We start from the raw sequence: 14626 nt of genomic DNA, 5'->3' as shown, positions 1-14626 counted from the left end.
TTTTACTTTGATGTTTCTGTAGGTCTCATTCAGAACCATCTTATTAAATTCAGGGTTCTTCAGCGTGTCAAGGAAGTTTGAATAGAGGCTGTGAAAGTTTGGCTCAATACTGACTCTCTTCATAACCAGGTATTGTGAAACCCAAGGCATAAATTCTTCCTTCACAGTTTCCTTTAGTTCTTCAACCTAGCCAACAAATATGACATAGGAAGTACACAATTAAAAGATGATAAAATATAGTTTTGTGGGGTTTTTTTCCGTGAATACTACTACAGCATGTAGCATGTGGCTCCTTGCAAAATTAGATGCTAAAGCACCATGCTTCATCTCCCCCCACATCCGACACATGCTATGAAGTACAGTATATTCAATCCCATGTTAGTATAGTCAGTCATCTCTCAAACTGTGGGTGATTAGGACTAAAACATCTATAGTCAGTTTCAGCTTTAAAATTATAAAACACGAAGTCCCTTACCCTCACCTTCCCCAACTCTCCAACGTACAACCTGCCACTAAGAAACCTAACACCAGAACAATGTTTTCCTAAATTTCCAACTCGAGAAAACTTCTCTTCCAAAAGGACACTAAAGGCTTATTCCCCACCCACCCACCCCAATCAGTTCTGGTGGGATTTTGAAAGATGGTGTATGCGTAATATCTCAAAAATTATTTGTTCAGGCTAATTTTACTGGCTAACATAGGCATTTCCAATGCCTTACATATAATCTTAAAAGGCAATGGTCATTTCTTATGGTTTGCACAAGGTCTACCTCAGTTATTAGACACCTAATAAAAGCTCTGAATGGTCTCTGGAAGGACATGACTTGCAACAAGGTACAAACGAAACCTTCCACCATGATGAGACCATGAAGTTTACTTCAAAAGCCTATAAAACTCGCTGCAAAACTAGTGCTACTTAATGTCTACAAAAACCACAGCCACTAGTTATATATCCTCATTCCCTTTGTTTCGATTCTATTACTTCGGCCTTTATATAAAGTATTACAGAGGGTGCAGAACATCAAATATAAATCCCCCAGCCCATTAGGGATAAAAATAGACAGCATTCATAATGATATATAAACTATTACATCATGCTTACCTTTTGGGTCATATTCGACTGTGAGAGATTGTTGAAGATAAAAGCAATTTTCTCTTGGATATTTTCTGGGGGCTCTACAATTCTCTCAGTTTGATCTGTGGCCACAAGCAACGTGTCTATATTTGTAGTATTAATAGAAGGCTTTAAAAAAAAAAAAAAAACCCATAAATTGAAATGCCCCAGGGAAAAATGTATACTGATTCCTTCAGTAAAAAACATACACATGGTATATACGGCTGTACACTGTGTTGGCAAGAATATGTATTGAACTATTAATAGTGCCTGTATCTGGGAAATCTGGGGAGGGGAGATACAAAGGGAGAAATGCTGGTCTTTATATTTTCAGTAGGCATGTGTTATTTATAATAAAATTAAAATACACGCTCACTACTGGAGACATTATAACATAACAGACCCAAGAAAAGAAAAAAGATCTACTTACTGGCACATCTTTCTTAAAGCTGACTCCTGTTGGCCTGGTGACTGTAACCGTTTTAGCAACAGTGGTGGTTGTTGAGGTGGTTACCATCGTGCTAACCTGACCAGCAAGGGGAGCTTTTGCTGGAACCTGGGCCTGAGCCTGGGCCTGAGCCAGTGCAATACTTCCAGGGGTTGTGATAGAACCCTGCATTTTCACAGGAGGATCTCTAGATTGTTGTCCATATTCAATATACTAGGGGTAGGGAGAGGGAAAAACATTAAAAGGTTTAACAAAAATTGAAAATTCTGAATTACACTCCTCTTCACTTCTGAGAGGGGAGAAATCCTCACAGAACACTCCTCTGGCTCATCTATATCCCTTACTCCTTGCCCCATTCTGGTCCATATTCCTATATATAATATACATTAAGTAAATACCATGAGCTCTTTAGAAGGTAAAACAGTATGTCTTAAAACATTTACAAGGGAACTAGTCTAGCAGAACAACTTTTCAAAACAGCCACCACCAATGCCTGCATATATATACTTCCATAAATCCCTTAATACATGTAAACTTGAACATTTTTAAATTTCTATACTAGACTGATCTCTTTTACTGGATGCTGATGAGAAACCTAAGGACTAGAAAATACAACTATTATTACAAAACAAAGAAACTATCTACAAAACTGTAGAAAGCCAAGCCAGTTAGAGGCAAATAAGCAGGAAGGGAGACTTCTTTTCCATTTCACAGACCACTCAACCTCCTTTCCATACACAAATTAGAAAACTGATATAGGGTTCCTGATCCTATTTCCAGTAGCCCATGCCCGAACAAAACAAAAACCACTACTTAGCGGCACCAAGGTGGCTCAGTTAAGCATCCAACTCTTGATTTCAGCTCATGTATGATCTCAGGGTTGTGAGATCGAGCCCCAAATCAGGCCCTGCACTAGGAGAAGAGCCTGCTTAAGATGATCTCTCCCTCTGCCCCTCCCCCACTCTAAACAACAACAACGAACTAATATCTAGATATATAACTTTATTCAAAAAAGGACATTCTCTAAGCTCCTGGATGGCACAGTTAAGCATCCGACTTTTGGTTTTGGTTCAGGTCATGATCTCATGGTCCTGAAATCAAGTGAGGTGTTGGGCTCCACTTTCAGCAGGGAGTCTGCTTAAGACTCTCTCTCCTCTGGCCCTCCCCCTTGCTTTCAATTAAATAAATCAATCTTCAAAAAAATAAAGGGCATTTTCAAGTAGGAAAGACAATCTCTGAATAAACAATAGCACTTTAAATTGACTAAGTATAGAAATACATATAATTTCTCTCTCACCCTCTAGCTATCTTATTATAGGAGATACTGGGGACCACTGTTTTGTGTGATCATTTCCATGCCACCTCTCTTGGTCTCCACGCTTCCAAGGTCTATATTCCCAGCTCTGAATTCCAAACATATTTCTCATCTTAGCCTTACAAAACCCTGCATTCCTGTACAGTACTACAGTATTGGCATATTCCCCCAACCCCCTCATGTGAATGAGTTAACACCCATGGCTCCCCTCCATAGGTCTTGTAGGTTAACCCATCACAAAAACCCTGCCCTCCTACAAACAAACCCAGCCGGATGAGTTGAAAACACTGGACTAAATTCTAATCAAAAAGTAGATTCGTATTCTGATCTTTCTGATTTGTTTAAATAGGATGTTATAAAGCCATTTTTCTGCTTTATGTAAAATAAAGTTAATAAAGATTAATTTTCGGGGCGCTTGGGTGGCTCAGTCGTTAAACATCTGCCTTCAGCTCAGGTCATGATCCCAGGGTCCTGGGATCGAGCGCCGCATCGGGCTCCCTGCTCGGCAGGAAGCCTGCTTCTTCCTCTCCCACTCCCCCTGCTTGTGTTCCCTCTCTTGCTGTCTCTCTCTGTCAAATAAATAAAATCTTAAAGAAAAATAAAGATTAATTTTCTTGTTCTCTATAAGCAGATTTGGACCAAAGGCAAGACAAAGGTATGAATGTTAACCAATTAATCTAAAATCAATCACGAAAACAACAGTTTACAAATTTCAAGAACAATCATGTAAAATGGCTTAAAACATTATTAGTATCTAGGGGCACCTAGGTGGCTCAGCTGGCTGAGCATCTGACTCTTGATTTCGGTTCAGGTCATGATCTCAGGGTCGTGGGATGGGCCCCACATCAGGCTCCATGCCCAATGTAGAGTCTGCTTGTCCCTCTCCTTCTGCTTCTCACCCGACCGGACGCACATGTGTGCTCACTCTCTCTCTCTCATAAATAAAAAAAAATCTTTAAGAAAATGTACAATATCTAAGTCCATTTCCTCAGGGACTGCCTCCTTTTTAACAAGTACATCAAAGGAATCTACGCAGGTGGTAAGAAGACAATTTTTTAAGTAATCTACACCCAACATGGAGCTTGAACTCACAAATTAGGCAGGAATTTTTTTTTTTTTTTAAGATTTTATTTATTTGACAGAGACACAGTGAAGAGAGGGAACACAAGCAGGGGGAGTGGGAGAGGGAGAAGCAAGCTTCCCGCCGAGCAGGGAGCCCAATGCGGGTTTGATCCCAGGACCCTGGGATCATGACCTGAGCCGAAGGCAGACGCCTAACAACTAAGCCACCCAGGCGCCCCTCTTTTTTTTTTTTTTTTTTAATTAAGATTTTACTTATTTGAGAGAGCGCGCACGAGTGGCGAGAGGCAGAGGGGGAGGGAAAAAGAATCCAAAGGAGACTCCACAATGAGCACAGAGCTCAATCCTGAGATAATGATGTGAGCTGAAACCAAGAATCCAATGCTTAACTGAGCAACCCAGGCATCCCATGCAAGAATTCTTAGTAACAGCAGAAAATGTCTATACTTCAACAGCAGTTATCAGGCTAAAATAACTGATAAAAGCCTTTCATTAAATGAAGCAAAAACACTGCTTAGAAAAGATAATCCAGGAACGATTTTTTCATGACCTATTATTAAGCTGCAAATTAGCAACAAATAGTATGTATGCCTATATAACACCAATCATTAAGAAATCCAAAATCAGCAAATCCAAAATCAAATTAAAATAAGCTCTCCCACCACTAGACAGACTTTAGGTATTAAAGACACTTACCTCCTGTAAATGATGTGGAAATTGCATAAAGTGACTGATAGAAGCCAAGTGCTGACAATACTGGGGATAGTCCTTCAATCTGCCAACAGAAACACTCATTCATTCATACATCACCTCATATAAGAACAAAGCACCACAATTAACAAATTTTCTTCCAAATGCTAGTCTAAGCCATTTCCCCCATTCTACCTAGGAAACACCTTACTTGAAGAGAATGCCAAAGAGCACAGAAGTAGGGGAGAGAAGTATCTATAAACTTCTTTTTACATCAGAAAATAGTATCTTCTGTTTTTTAAAGGTCCTATTTCAGTTAAAATTTGATTACAGTGAGCCACTAAAATTGCTATCTGGAAACAATTTCAAATGTTCATTAACAGGTAAATGGAAAAACAATTCATAGTTAATCCATACAATGGAAAACTACTCAGCAATAAAAAGAAACAACTACTGAAACATACAGTAATACAGATTAATTTCAAAAGCATCAGGCTAGGGGCGCCTGGGTGGCTCAGTCGATAAGCATCTGCCTTCAGCTCAGGTCATGATCCCAGGATTCTGGGATCAAGCCCCGCACTGGGCTCCCTGCTCAGCGGGGAGTCTGCTTCTCCCTCTCCCACTCCCCCTGCTTGTGTTCCCTCTCTTGCTGTCTCTCTCTCTCCCTGTCAAATAAATGAATGAAATCTTTAAAAAAAAAAAAAGCATCAGGCTAATTGCAAAAAGTCAGACTCATAAATACTGTGTATGAGCAGTAGAAAAAGTGGAGAGAAATCAGATCAAGGATTGCCAGGGGTCAAAGAATATCAAAGAACTACAAAGGGAGAGAAACAAGAGAACTGCTTGGGAGTAACAGAAATGTTCAGTATCTTGAGTGTGATAGTGGTGGTTATACAACTGTGTAAATTTTGCCAAAATTCAAAGAACTATAATCTAAAATGATGCCTTTCACTGTATCTAAAGTATACTTCAATAAACAACAACAGAAACACTATATTTCAGGGCGCCTGGGTGGCTCAGATGGTTAAGCGTCTGCCTTCGGCTCAGGTCATGATCCCAGGGTCCTGGGATCGAGTCCCACATCGGGCTCCCTGCTCCTTGGGAGCCTGTTTCTCCCTCTGCTTCTCTCTCTGTCTCTCATGAATAAATAAATAAAATCTTTAAAAAAAAAAAACAAAAACACTATATTTCAGTTTATACTTTTCTACCACTTATTTGGTAATTGTAATGAAATGTTTTCACTTCCTCCTCTTCTACTTCACACAGTTGTTAAGATACATATGATGGGGCATGGCAAGAACTAGTTGATAAATGATAGTTAATATCTTCTTATATAAAAAAGAGATGCTTCAGGGGCACCTGGGTGGCACAGTTGGTTAAGCATCTGACTCTTGGTTTCGGCTCAGGTCATGATCTCGAGCTGCTGAGATCAAGCCCCGTGTCAGGCTCTGTGCTTAGTGTGGAGTCGGCTTGAGATTCTCTCTCTCCCTCTCCCTCTGCCCCTCCTGCTCTTGTGCGCCCACTCTTTCTCTAAAATAAATAAATCTTTAAAAAAGAGAGGTAACTGCTTCATAGGAAACCTATTCACTCACCTATTTTTAAATCTATCTAGTGCAGCAATCCCAAAATAATACATTTTGGAACCAAAAGGCTTGCGTAAGGCTTCAAGAACATATCGCAGGGCCAGACCTAGTGCCATGTAAGTGACCAGTCCTTTTTCAATTATCCCACCAAACAGGCAGGCTGTTATATGTAACTCTTTATCAGGGTACTGGGGAAAAAACCGATACTCTTCAAACAAGTTCCTCAGCATACAGTTAAAGACTTCTCGTTCCCTCTTTATGGTAGAATCTTTAAATCTCTGTAACATTTCTAATACCTAGAAAAAGACAAAAACAAAACACTCATAAAGGAAACTATTATGAAAAGCATTCCTTAAATATTCTTCAAAGAACTGTTAAAAAGAATATACTTTAAAAAGTAAAATAAAATCTTTAAGGTGGGGGGAGGTTGGCTGGCTCAGTTGGAAGAGCATGTATCCCTTAATCTTGGGGTCGTGCATTCGAGCTCCACATTGGGTGTAGATATTACTAAAAAGAACAGATATACTTAAAAAAAAATACAATCTTTAAAAAAAGAATTGTTAAACAAAATATTTAACAATACACTGAGCCTGAGACGAATGTTAAGATTTCAAAGGGTATACATACACATACCAGAACACTCTGAGCTGAATTTCTAAAAACTTTGAAAGGAGATTTAAGATTTACGTAAACCAGGGCACCTGGGTGGCTCAGTCGTTAAGCGGCTGCCTTCGGCTCAGGTCATGATCCCAGAGTCCTGGGATCGAGTCCCACATCAGGCTCCCTGCTCAGCGGGAAGCCTGCTTCTCCCTCTCCCACTCCCCCTGCTTGTGTTCCTGCTCTCGCTGTCTCTGTCTCTGTCAAATAAATAAATAAAATCTTAAAAAAAAAAAAAAAGTTTGTTTTTTTTTTTAAAGATTTTATTTATTTATTTGAGAGAGAGAGAATGAGAGACAGAGAGCATGAGAGGGAGGAGGGTCAGAGGGAGAAGCAGACTCCCTGCCGAGCAGGGAGCCCGATGCAGGACTCGATCCCGGGACTCCAGGATCATGACCCGAGCCGAAGGCAGTCGCTTAACCAACTGAGCCACCTAGGCGCCCCCCCAAAAAAAAAAGATTTATGTAAACCATTAAGTATTAGAACATCTTAGACACTTACCTCATCAACAGACATAGTTGGATGTGGTGGGTGATTATATATTCTCTGAAAGTAGCTGTTTGCTTCATCATCTATTTCTTTACTAAAGTGCTGATTTGCCTCTGGCCACACCTGAGACAAGTCCGCTGTTAGAAACAGAAAGGCAACCAGTGGGCATTTAAGCTCTTTCCCCAATCGCCCATTAAACACACAGAGAGCCAAAAAGAAAAATACCCTTTTAATTTCAATGGAAAAAAATAAAGAAAATGAAGAAATTATTAAGTGGCCAAAGATCAATATTCAAGTATTTTAGGTAAAGAAGATTTTAACAAAATTGCCTTACAACTATAGTTCTACCTTAGTATTTTTCTTCATCAAGCTTTATCAAACCATCAAAGTACACTACATTCAAATTCACAATGCACTTATCCTTAACACGACCTCCCTTGATGTTAACAAGTTTTTACTATTTTATAATAAAAATGACATCTAACATATAAGAATTATCAATGCATGTGCATAACACACTGATATAAACACAAAGCATGCTACAAAACGTAACATTCAGACAAGCCTTTCACACTAACATTTTCAAGTGAACTGGTATACTTTCAAATCCTGTATAATGAATATTTGGTCTCAACAACAAGGGTATTTATAAGTAAACAATACCTATGTATTTACAAAGAGGACTTCTGACTTTGAGAATTAACTTACTAATGAGGTGAAATTTTAAAAACTGTTGTCCAAGTTACATCAGATATGTTATATGGTGATATTTATTACATATAAGGCTATATATATCATAAAGCTTTAACCTTAAAATAAATTGCATTATAAACTGTCAGGCTGAACAGAAGTTTGAAATTCTCATGGCCGCTCCTGAATTGTTTAAAAAAAAAAACAAAAACAGAAAACAAAAACCACCACCAACACATTTTTAGGATAACTCTAAGATTTATATACATACATTTAAACTGCCAAAAGTCTCTTCTTTTTACTATATTTCTTATTTTTAGAGTAATGCCCCTAAAAGATGCTACCTCTTATTAACCATCATACTGTTCTAACAATCCAGATCAATGGTGAAGTGATAACTCAATTTTTTATTTCAGGACTCAAGTTTGTGAAAAATACCCACTGACCTAGGAGGCACATCAACATATGGCCCTACTAACAATGTATTAAGTCAATGTTTTTGTCCACATAACTCTAGGGCAACAAACCGGAAATCTAAAAAGCTTTATGTGCATCAGTCACACTTCACAATCACAGACAACACTACCACTTACAAGGTTTCATCTTACTCTGCTGGAATGTAGGCTGGTTCAGTCCAGAGGTGCCCAGTTTCCTCTGTACAAAAGGATCGTTATTCACTGCAGGGAGTCCAAGAGCCCCAGTTCCTATACCAGTCAGGCTGCCTGTGCCAAGACCACCTACTAGAAAGAAGGCAGGCAGCCAGAAGTCTTATCATTACTCATATTCTTGACTTTACTTACATCAAAGATATAGGTTCTTATTTAAAAAGACAGTGTCTTTGTCAATTCCCTTACAACAATATCTATTTAATTTTATAGAGAATCTAAACTAATAAAAGTAGATAAAAATGGACAACGTGGGGTGCCGGGGTGGCTCAGTTGGTTAAATGCCTACCTTCGGCTCAGGTCATGGGGTCCTGGGATCGCGCCCTGTGTCAGGCTCCCTGCTCAGCGGGGAGTCTGCTTCTCCCTCTCCCACTGCCCCCACCCCTGCTTGTGCGTGCATGCATGCTCACTCTCTCAAGTAAGTAAAAAATCTTATTTAAAAAAAATGGACAACACCAAAATGTCTTCAGCATTTAGAATTATTCATGTATTTATATTCTTAATAAAATTAATATGCAAATCTTTAACATTTTATATTCTCATAGGTGATATGATATATAAGGTAGTCAAAATAAGAGGAACTGGTTTTTTTTTGTTTTTTTTTTTTTAAGATTTTATTTATTTGACATAGAGTGACACAGTGAGAGAGGGAACACAAGCAGGGGGAGTGGGAGAGGGAGAAGCATGCTTCCCGCTAAGCAGGAAGCCGAATGCAGGGTGACATATTTGCTTGACTGAGCCACCCAGGCGCCCTGGAATTGGTTTGCTTTTATCGCTGATTAAAAACTGAAGAATTTCATACTATCTTCCAGTTGGCAATGAGCCAGGACTTGCTTATTCCTTTCAACTCTAGCAAACAGAATTTATAAAAGAACTCTGCTAAGAAGGCCTTATAAAGGAAGTTAATTTTGACTTAAATAAACCAACAATCAGGGCTAGAACCGTATTAGCAGCACTGTTAATTAGGTTACAGAGTCATTACACTTTCAGTCCTTAATTTTTGTACACTAAAACTTACACCCTGAAGATAAAAGATGCAGATAGCTTAGGAGAAACAAATGGGTACAGGAGAGGGGAAAAAATGTAACCTTTACTTCAATATAAAGTTCAAAGCCAAAATATTTGAAATAACTAAAAAAGTTTTAGGGATTTACTATCATTTTCAAGGTAGATGAGGTGCAATGAAGCAGAACATATACTGAATCTGATATGTGAAATATTTTCTACCTTTATTATTTACTGAATGATTCATAAAGTTGTGAATTCTTTATCTAAACCTCCATCTTTCAGAATGTGATTAACACACTTGTTACTGTTTATACTATCATTTGATAATACGGAATCCTTATAATCTGAATCAATTAATATTGTAACAGTACAGTTTTCTCCTCCCAGCTTTGAAGACTGAAACAACTTTACAATTTAAACAGCTTTCATTATCACAGTGACTCCAAACACCTTACCCCACACTATAGCACAATGAGATTTACAAATAATTTGCACTCTCATCCACCACTGCCCCCCCCTTACCTGGAAGCTGTGATGAAAGTCCTCCAATACCACTGAATGCAGTTGTCTGATTTGGGGTTGAAAGGGGTGGAAATGCTTTTGCTGGTGACTGAGGGGTACTGAATGCAGAACCCAAATTTGGAGGAAAACCCTGCATACTCTGGGTGTGAGGGGCAGCTGAACCACCTATACTAAGAGATGCCATTCCAGCAAGAGGGTCAATCTAAAGAAAAACATTATAAAGATGTATTAAACATACTTCAAGAACATACAGACATATGACACAGGTAAAGAAATCTTTAGCTTTTCATATGCTTAATAAACTGCAATACCCCGAGCAATCACGACGATACCTAAATTCTCAAATCAACTGTGCTACTCATTTTTCTTACTATTCTCGGAGTAGGTTTCAAGAGTTAGCCTCTGCCAAAGTACCAGAGCCATAATATGAGGGATACAAAACTTCAAGAATAACATTTAAGGTGAATCGCCCTGCAACCATAGCACTAAGCACTTAGTAGTGACACAGGACAGTTGTTAAATTAGGTCTTCAAAATTTCCAATAAGCCCCTTTACAACATAAAGAATCTCTCAAACTACGTTATTTGGCTTTCAACACAAAAGCTTAGCAATTAGAAATAAATCTTCCAGTCAAAACAAATAAATCTGGGCGCCTGGGTGGCTCAGTTGGTTAAGCGACTGCTTTCGGCTCGGGTCATGATCCTGGAGTCCCTGGATCGAGTCCCGCATCGGGCTCCCTGCTCGGCAGGGAGCCTGCTTCTCCCTCTGACCCTCCCCCCTCCCATGTGCTCGCTCTCTCTCATTCTCTCTGTCTCAAATAAATAAATAAAATCTTTAAAAAAAAAAAAACAAAAACAAAAACAAATAAATCTACTCAAAATGTGAAGATCTTGAGGGCTGGAGGAGATCAGCTCTAATTTAAAACAAAAAACAAGGTATGCCATTCACCAAAGGATCTTTTAAAATATCTAATAACTGCACTTTCAAGCTTCTTAGTTTGTGGCATTATTTCAGACCTTCAAGACACAGAAAATGGTACACAAAATGCCTTTTTTATAAAGTGGCCCCTGAAGAATCACTAAACATTCTTTTCTTAAACCCCAATCTGCCAATCAATGCAGATGAAAACAGAAGCGGAATATGTTGCTCCCAGAGAGAAGGGGGGTGGTTGGTGTCAGGGAGTAACTTAAATGTACCTTGTTTTTAAAAGAGCAGTTCAGTTGAGAGCTGAAGAGCCCCAGTTATAACAAGTCCTTATGCTCTAGCACTGTTGCTTGGCCCGTGAAGCTACAAACAAGACACATCAGGTTCAAAGGCAGTGCTTATTTTGTCTCAAGTCTAAGTTATTCTTATTCTAAAAAGAAGCCCTTATCATTTACCTAAATAAGTTGTTTTGTATCTTTCCTCTCAGAGTCACGTTCTATTTAATGATTAAAGTCTATCCTCAACTATAATGCCTATTTATGGATCTCCTTTAAAATGTAGTAGTGGTTGCTAGACATGCAGGTTATCTATAAGGTGATATATTTAGACAAATTTTCCTTTGAGAGATTACTAATGATGTAGAAGTTTATTCTATTCCAAGTCTATGAACAAACACAGATGTACCAGTTGTAGTATTAATTTACCTGAACAGGAGAAATGGCATCTAAGCTGCTAGCACTAGGAGGGCGTCCTTTTGGCATAACTCCAGGTGGTGGCTGTCTGGCCTTGTTCATAACATTACTGCAATTGGCTACCATGGTGAGGATGGTTTCTGATAACTCCTGAGAAACACTCCTAAAGACAGAAGAAAAATGAAAAATATCACTTGCTGTTACTCAGAACACCTAAAGAAACAAACCTTTTCTTTTTCTTGTTTTTTAAGTAGGCTCCATGCCCAACATGGAGCCCGATGTGGGGCTTGAACTCACAACCCTGAGATCAAGACCTGAGCTGAGATCAAGAGTCAGATGCTTAACCAACTGAGCCACCCAGGCACCCACAAACCTGCTTTTCTAATAAAGAAAACCTGCTAGAATATATGGCTAAATTTCCAGCATACCCCATGTCTTTGCATCCATCACTAAACAGGAGGATTTTCTGAGCACTGGCTCTCTTTTGGAGATACCTAATTTATACCCCTGAAACTAAACCTTGTGTATGGTACAACAAATATATTTTATAACACTCCAAGAAACATTACATATCCTCAACCACTTGGTCAAAAATTATGCCCAAACCTAGACATATCAAAGCAAACAGATAAGAAAACTTAATACTAGCTTCTCATAAAGACAAAACATTTATTTAATTATCGATAAAAAATACCATACACATGTAGTCACTACACTTGACAAGCACTTAAAGAATTGACTTCCACAACGTCAAGTAGGATAAATGTTTAATGAAAAACCCACCTTCCTATCTTAAGGTGTTACTGCCTCCTAAAACTGTAGAAACGGCACTCCTAAACTCTACACAAACTTCATGCCATCTTCAATCTTTCCTCCTAAATTCAGAAATCTTACTATGGGCATCAAGAAGTAAAAGTAGTCACTCAGAGAAGAAGATTATTTCACGTGTGGAAAAAAAAAGATAAAACTGTACATTAAATCACTACAGCACAATCTACAAAATTCTTGCCTGTGCCAATATAAAAGACACAGTGGCTCCAATATAGATTACGACTTTAAATGAACAATGAGTTGTTTTTTTCATCCATTAAAGAAAGGAAGAAAAATATTAACAGATCATGGAAAAGAGGGAGATGTCAAGCACTAAAAGTGTGAGTCTACTTATTTACCTTAGTAATAAGAATTAAAATTTAATTTCCAAAAGATGATGCAACCAAAGACATTTCAAATAGAAAAGACATGACTAGCTCTCCCTAGCCTCTATGTATCTAGGTTCAAAATACCGTACCTACTCCCCTGCAATTAAAACTTGCAATTAAAAAAGTGGACATACCACTTTCATCTTTAAGATTAGAAAATACTCCATTTGCAAGGCTATGGGGAAATAGACATTTTCACTGCTGGTGGTTATACAGAATGGAAAACTTCCTATGGAGGGAAATTTTCCAGTACCCAACAAAATTACACATGCATTTCCCTTTAATCCAATACCTCTACTTCTAATGGTCCAAATATATACTGGCAAAGATGATGGATACAAAACACTTATTTACTGCAACACTATTTATTATACATAGCAAAAATAATCAGAATGTCCACCAATAGGAAACTGGTTTTCTAAAGCACAAGCATCTATTCAATGAAGTACTACGCAGCAATTACAAGAAATAAGGAAGCTCTTTGATTCTATGGAGTGAACTCTAGGATATATGATCAAATGAAAGCATTTTGCAACAGAGCATATATAATATACTCCCTTTTCTACAGTAAAGAGGAAAAATACAAATACTTTTTTTAAATGCAAAGATAACCCCAAAATATAAAAGAAATGGTTACCATAGAAGACAAGAACAAGGTGAGGTAAGAGCCACAAAAAACCCTTTTAATTTAAAAAGAAACCATTCCAAAGACACCTATGCCCTGGGTTAATGGCTTCCACTAGTAAATAATCATCATTATGCTGCACTGAATACAAAATGCCTTCAATTCTAAGACACATTATTTTATGTACTACACAAAAAGGAAATAACTCAGCTAATTATAACTGTTGAGATATCACTAATGATATGACTCATTTCACATGTTAAAATATTAAACAGTGGCTATCTTAGACTGATAAACTATGGTTAATTAAAATAGTCCTTACTATGTGAAAAAACTTTATGTTTGACACAATTTCAAACTTAGAGGCCAGAATATTAGGAACTCCCATTAGTTACATTTTGCCCAATTTGTTTAGCCATTCTTTCTATACTCTCCTCCAAAAAGTATCCGTGATGATGCTATCTTTTGTCCCTAAATATTTCACTATGTTTTTCCTAAGAACAAGGGCATTTTCTTATATAACCATGTAGAATAATAAATATCAGGAAGTTTAACACAAATAGGCCATATTCAAATTACATCACTTATACCCACAAAATGTACTTCACTGGTATTTTTTCCCTGCGTCATGATCCAATCCACTGCATTGAGTTGTCACCTCTTTAGCTTCTTTAAACTGGAAAAATTCATCAGCTGTTATTTGTCTTCCTTGAACTTGATTTCTTTTTTTTTTTTTTTTTAAGATTTTATTTATTTATTTGAGAGAGAGAGAATGAGAGAGAGTGAGTACATGAGAGGGGGGAGGGTCAGAGGGAGAAGCAGACTCCCCGCCGAGCAGGGAGCCCGATGCGGGACTCGATCCCGGGACTCCAGGATCATGACCTGAGCCGAAGGCAGTCGCTTAACCAACTGAGCCACCCAGGCG

At 38.2% G+C, this 14626-nt stretch overlaps 1 protein-coding gene and 1 non-coding gene across 8 annotated transcripts in view; both read right to left on the bottom strand.

Moving 5' to 3' along the window:
- CNOT1 (CCR4-NOT transcription complex subunit 1) overlaps window positions 1-14626 on the bottom strand; it is a 95033-nt gene that overhangs the window by 27602 nt on the left and 52805 nt on the right. For 3 of the 7 annotated variants that reach the window (XM_081806504.1, XM_031027585.1, XM_006732804.3), the window contains exons 17-25: window positions 11890-12040; window positions 10262-10463; window positions 8660-8806; window positions 7389-7513; window positions 6240-6526; window positions 4654-4732; window positions 1545-1775; window positions 1103-1243; window positions 7-186 (exon numbers count right to left, since the gene is read on the bottom strand). In XM_081806504.1, the coding sequence (XP_081662630.1) occupies window positions 7-186; window positions 1103-1243; window positions 1545-1775; window positions 4654-4732; window positions 6240-6526; window positions 7389-7513; window positions 8660-8806; window positions 10262-10463; window positions 11890-12040 (1543 nt within the window). The remainder of the gene's footprint in view (window positions 1-6; window positions 187-1102; window positions 1244-1544; window positions 1776-4653; window positions 4733-6239; window positions 6527-7388; window positions 7514-8659; window positions 8807-10261; window positions 10464-11889; window positions 12041-14626) is intronic. The other 4 variants (XM_031027587.2, XM_006732805.3, XM_031027586.2 and 1 more) reach the window with 2 other exon arrangements.
- LOC115940756 (small nucleolar RNA SNORA50) lies at window positions 11450-11585 on the bottom strand. The gene has a single exon (XR_004075491.1). It is a non-coding gene; the product is annotated as a small nucleolar RNA SNORA50 (small nucleolar RNA).

The sequence above is a fragment of the Leptonychotes weddellii genome, chromosome 16, assembly GCF_054177405.1.
Source record: "Leptonychotes weddellii isolate Sample4059 chromosome 16, ASM5417740v2, whole genome shotgun sequence".
NCBI classification, from domain to species: domain Eukaryota; kingdom Metazoa; phylum Chordata; class Mammalia; order Carnivora; family Phocidae; genus Leptonychotes; species Leptonychotes weddellii.
The sequence above is the reverse complement of the archived record's forward strand: the minus strand, read 5'-3'. Positions and strand labels throughout refer to the sequence as shown.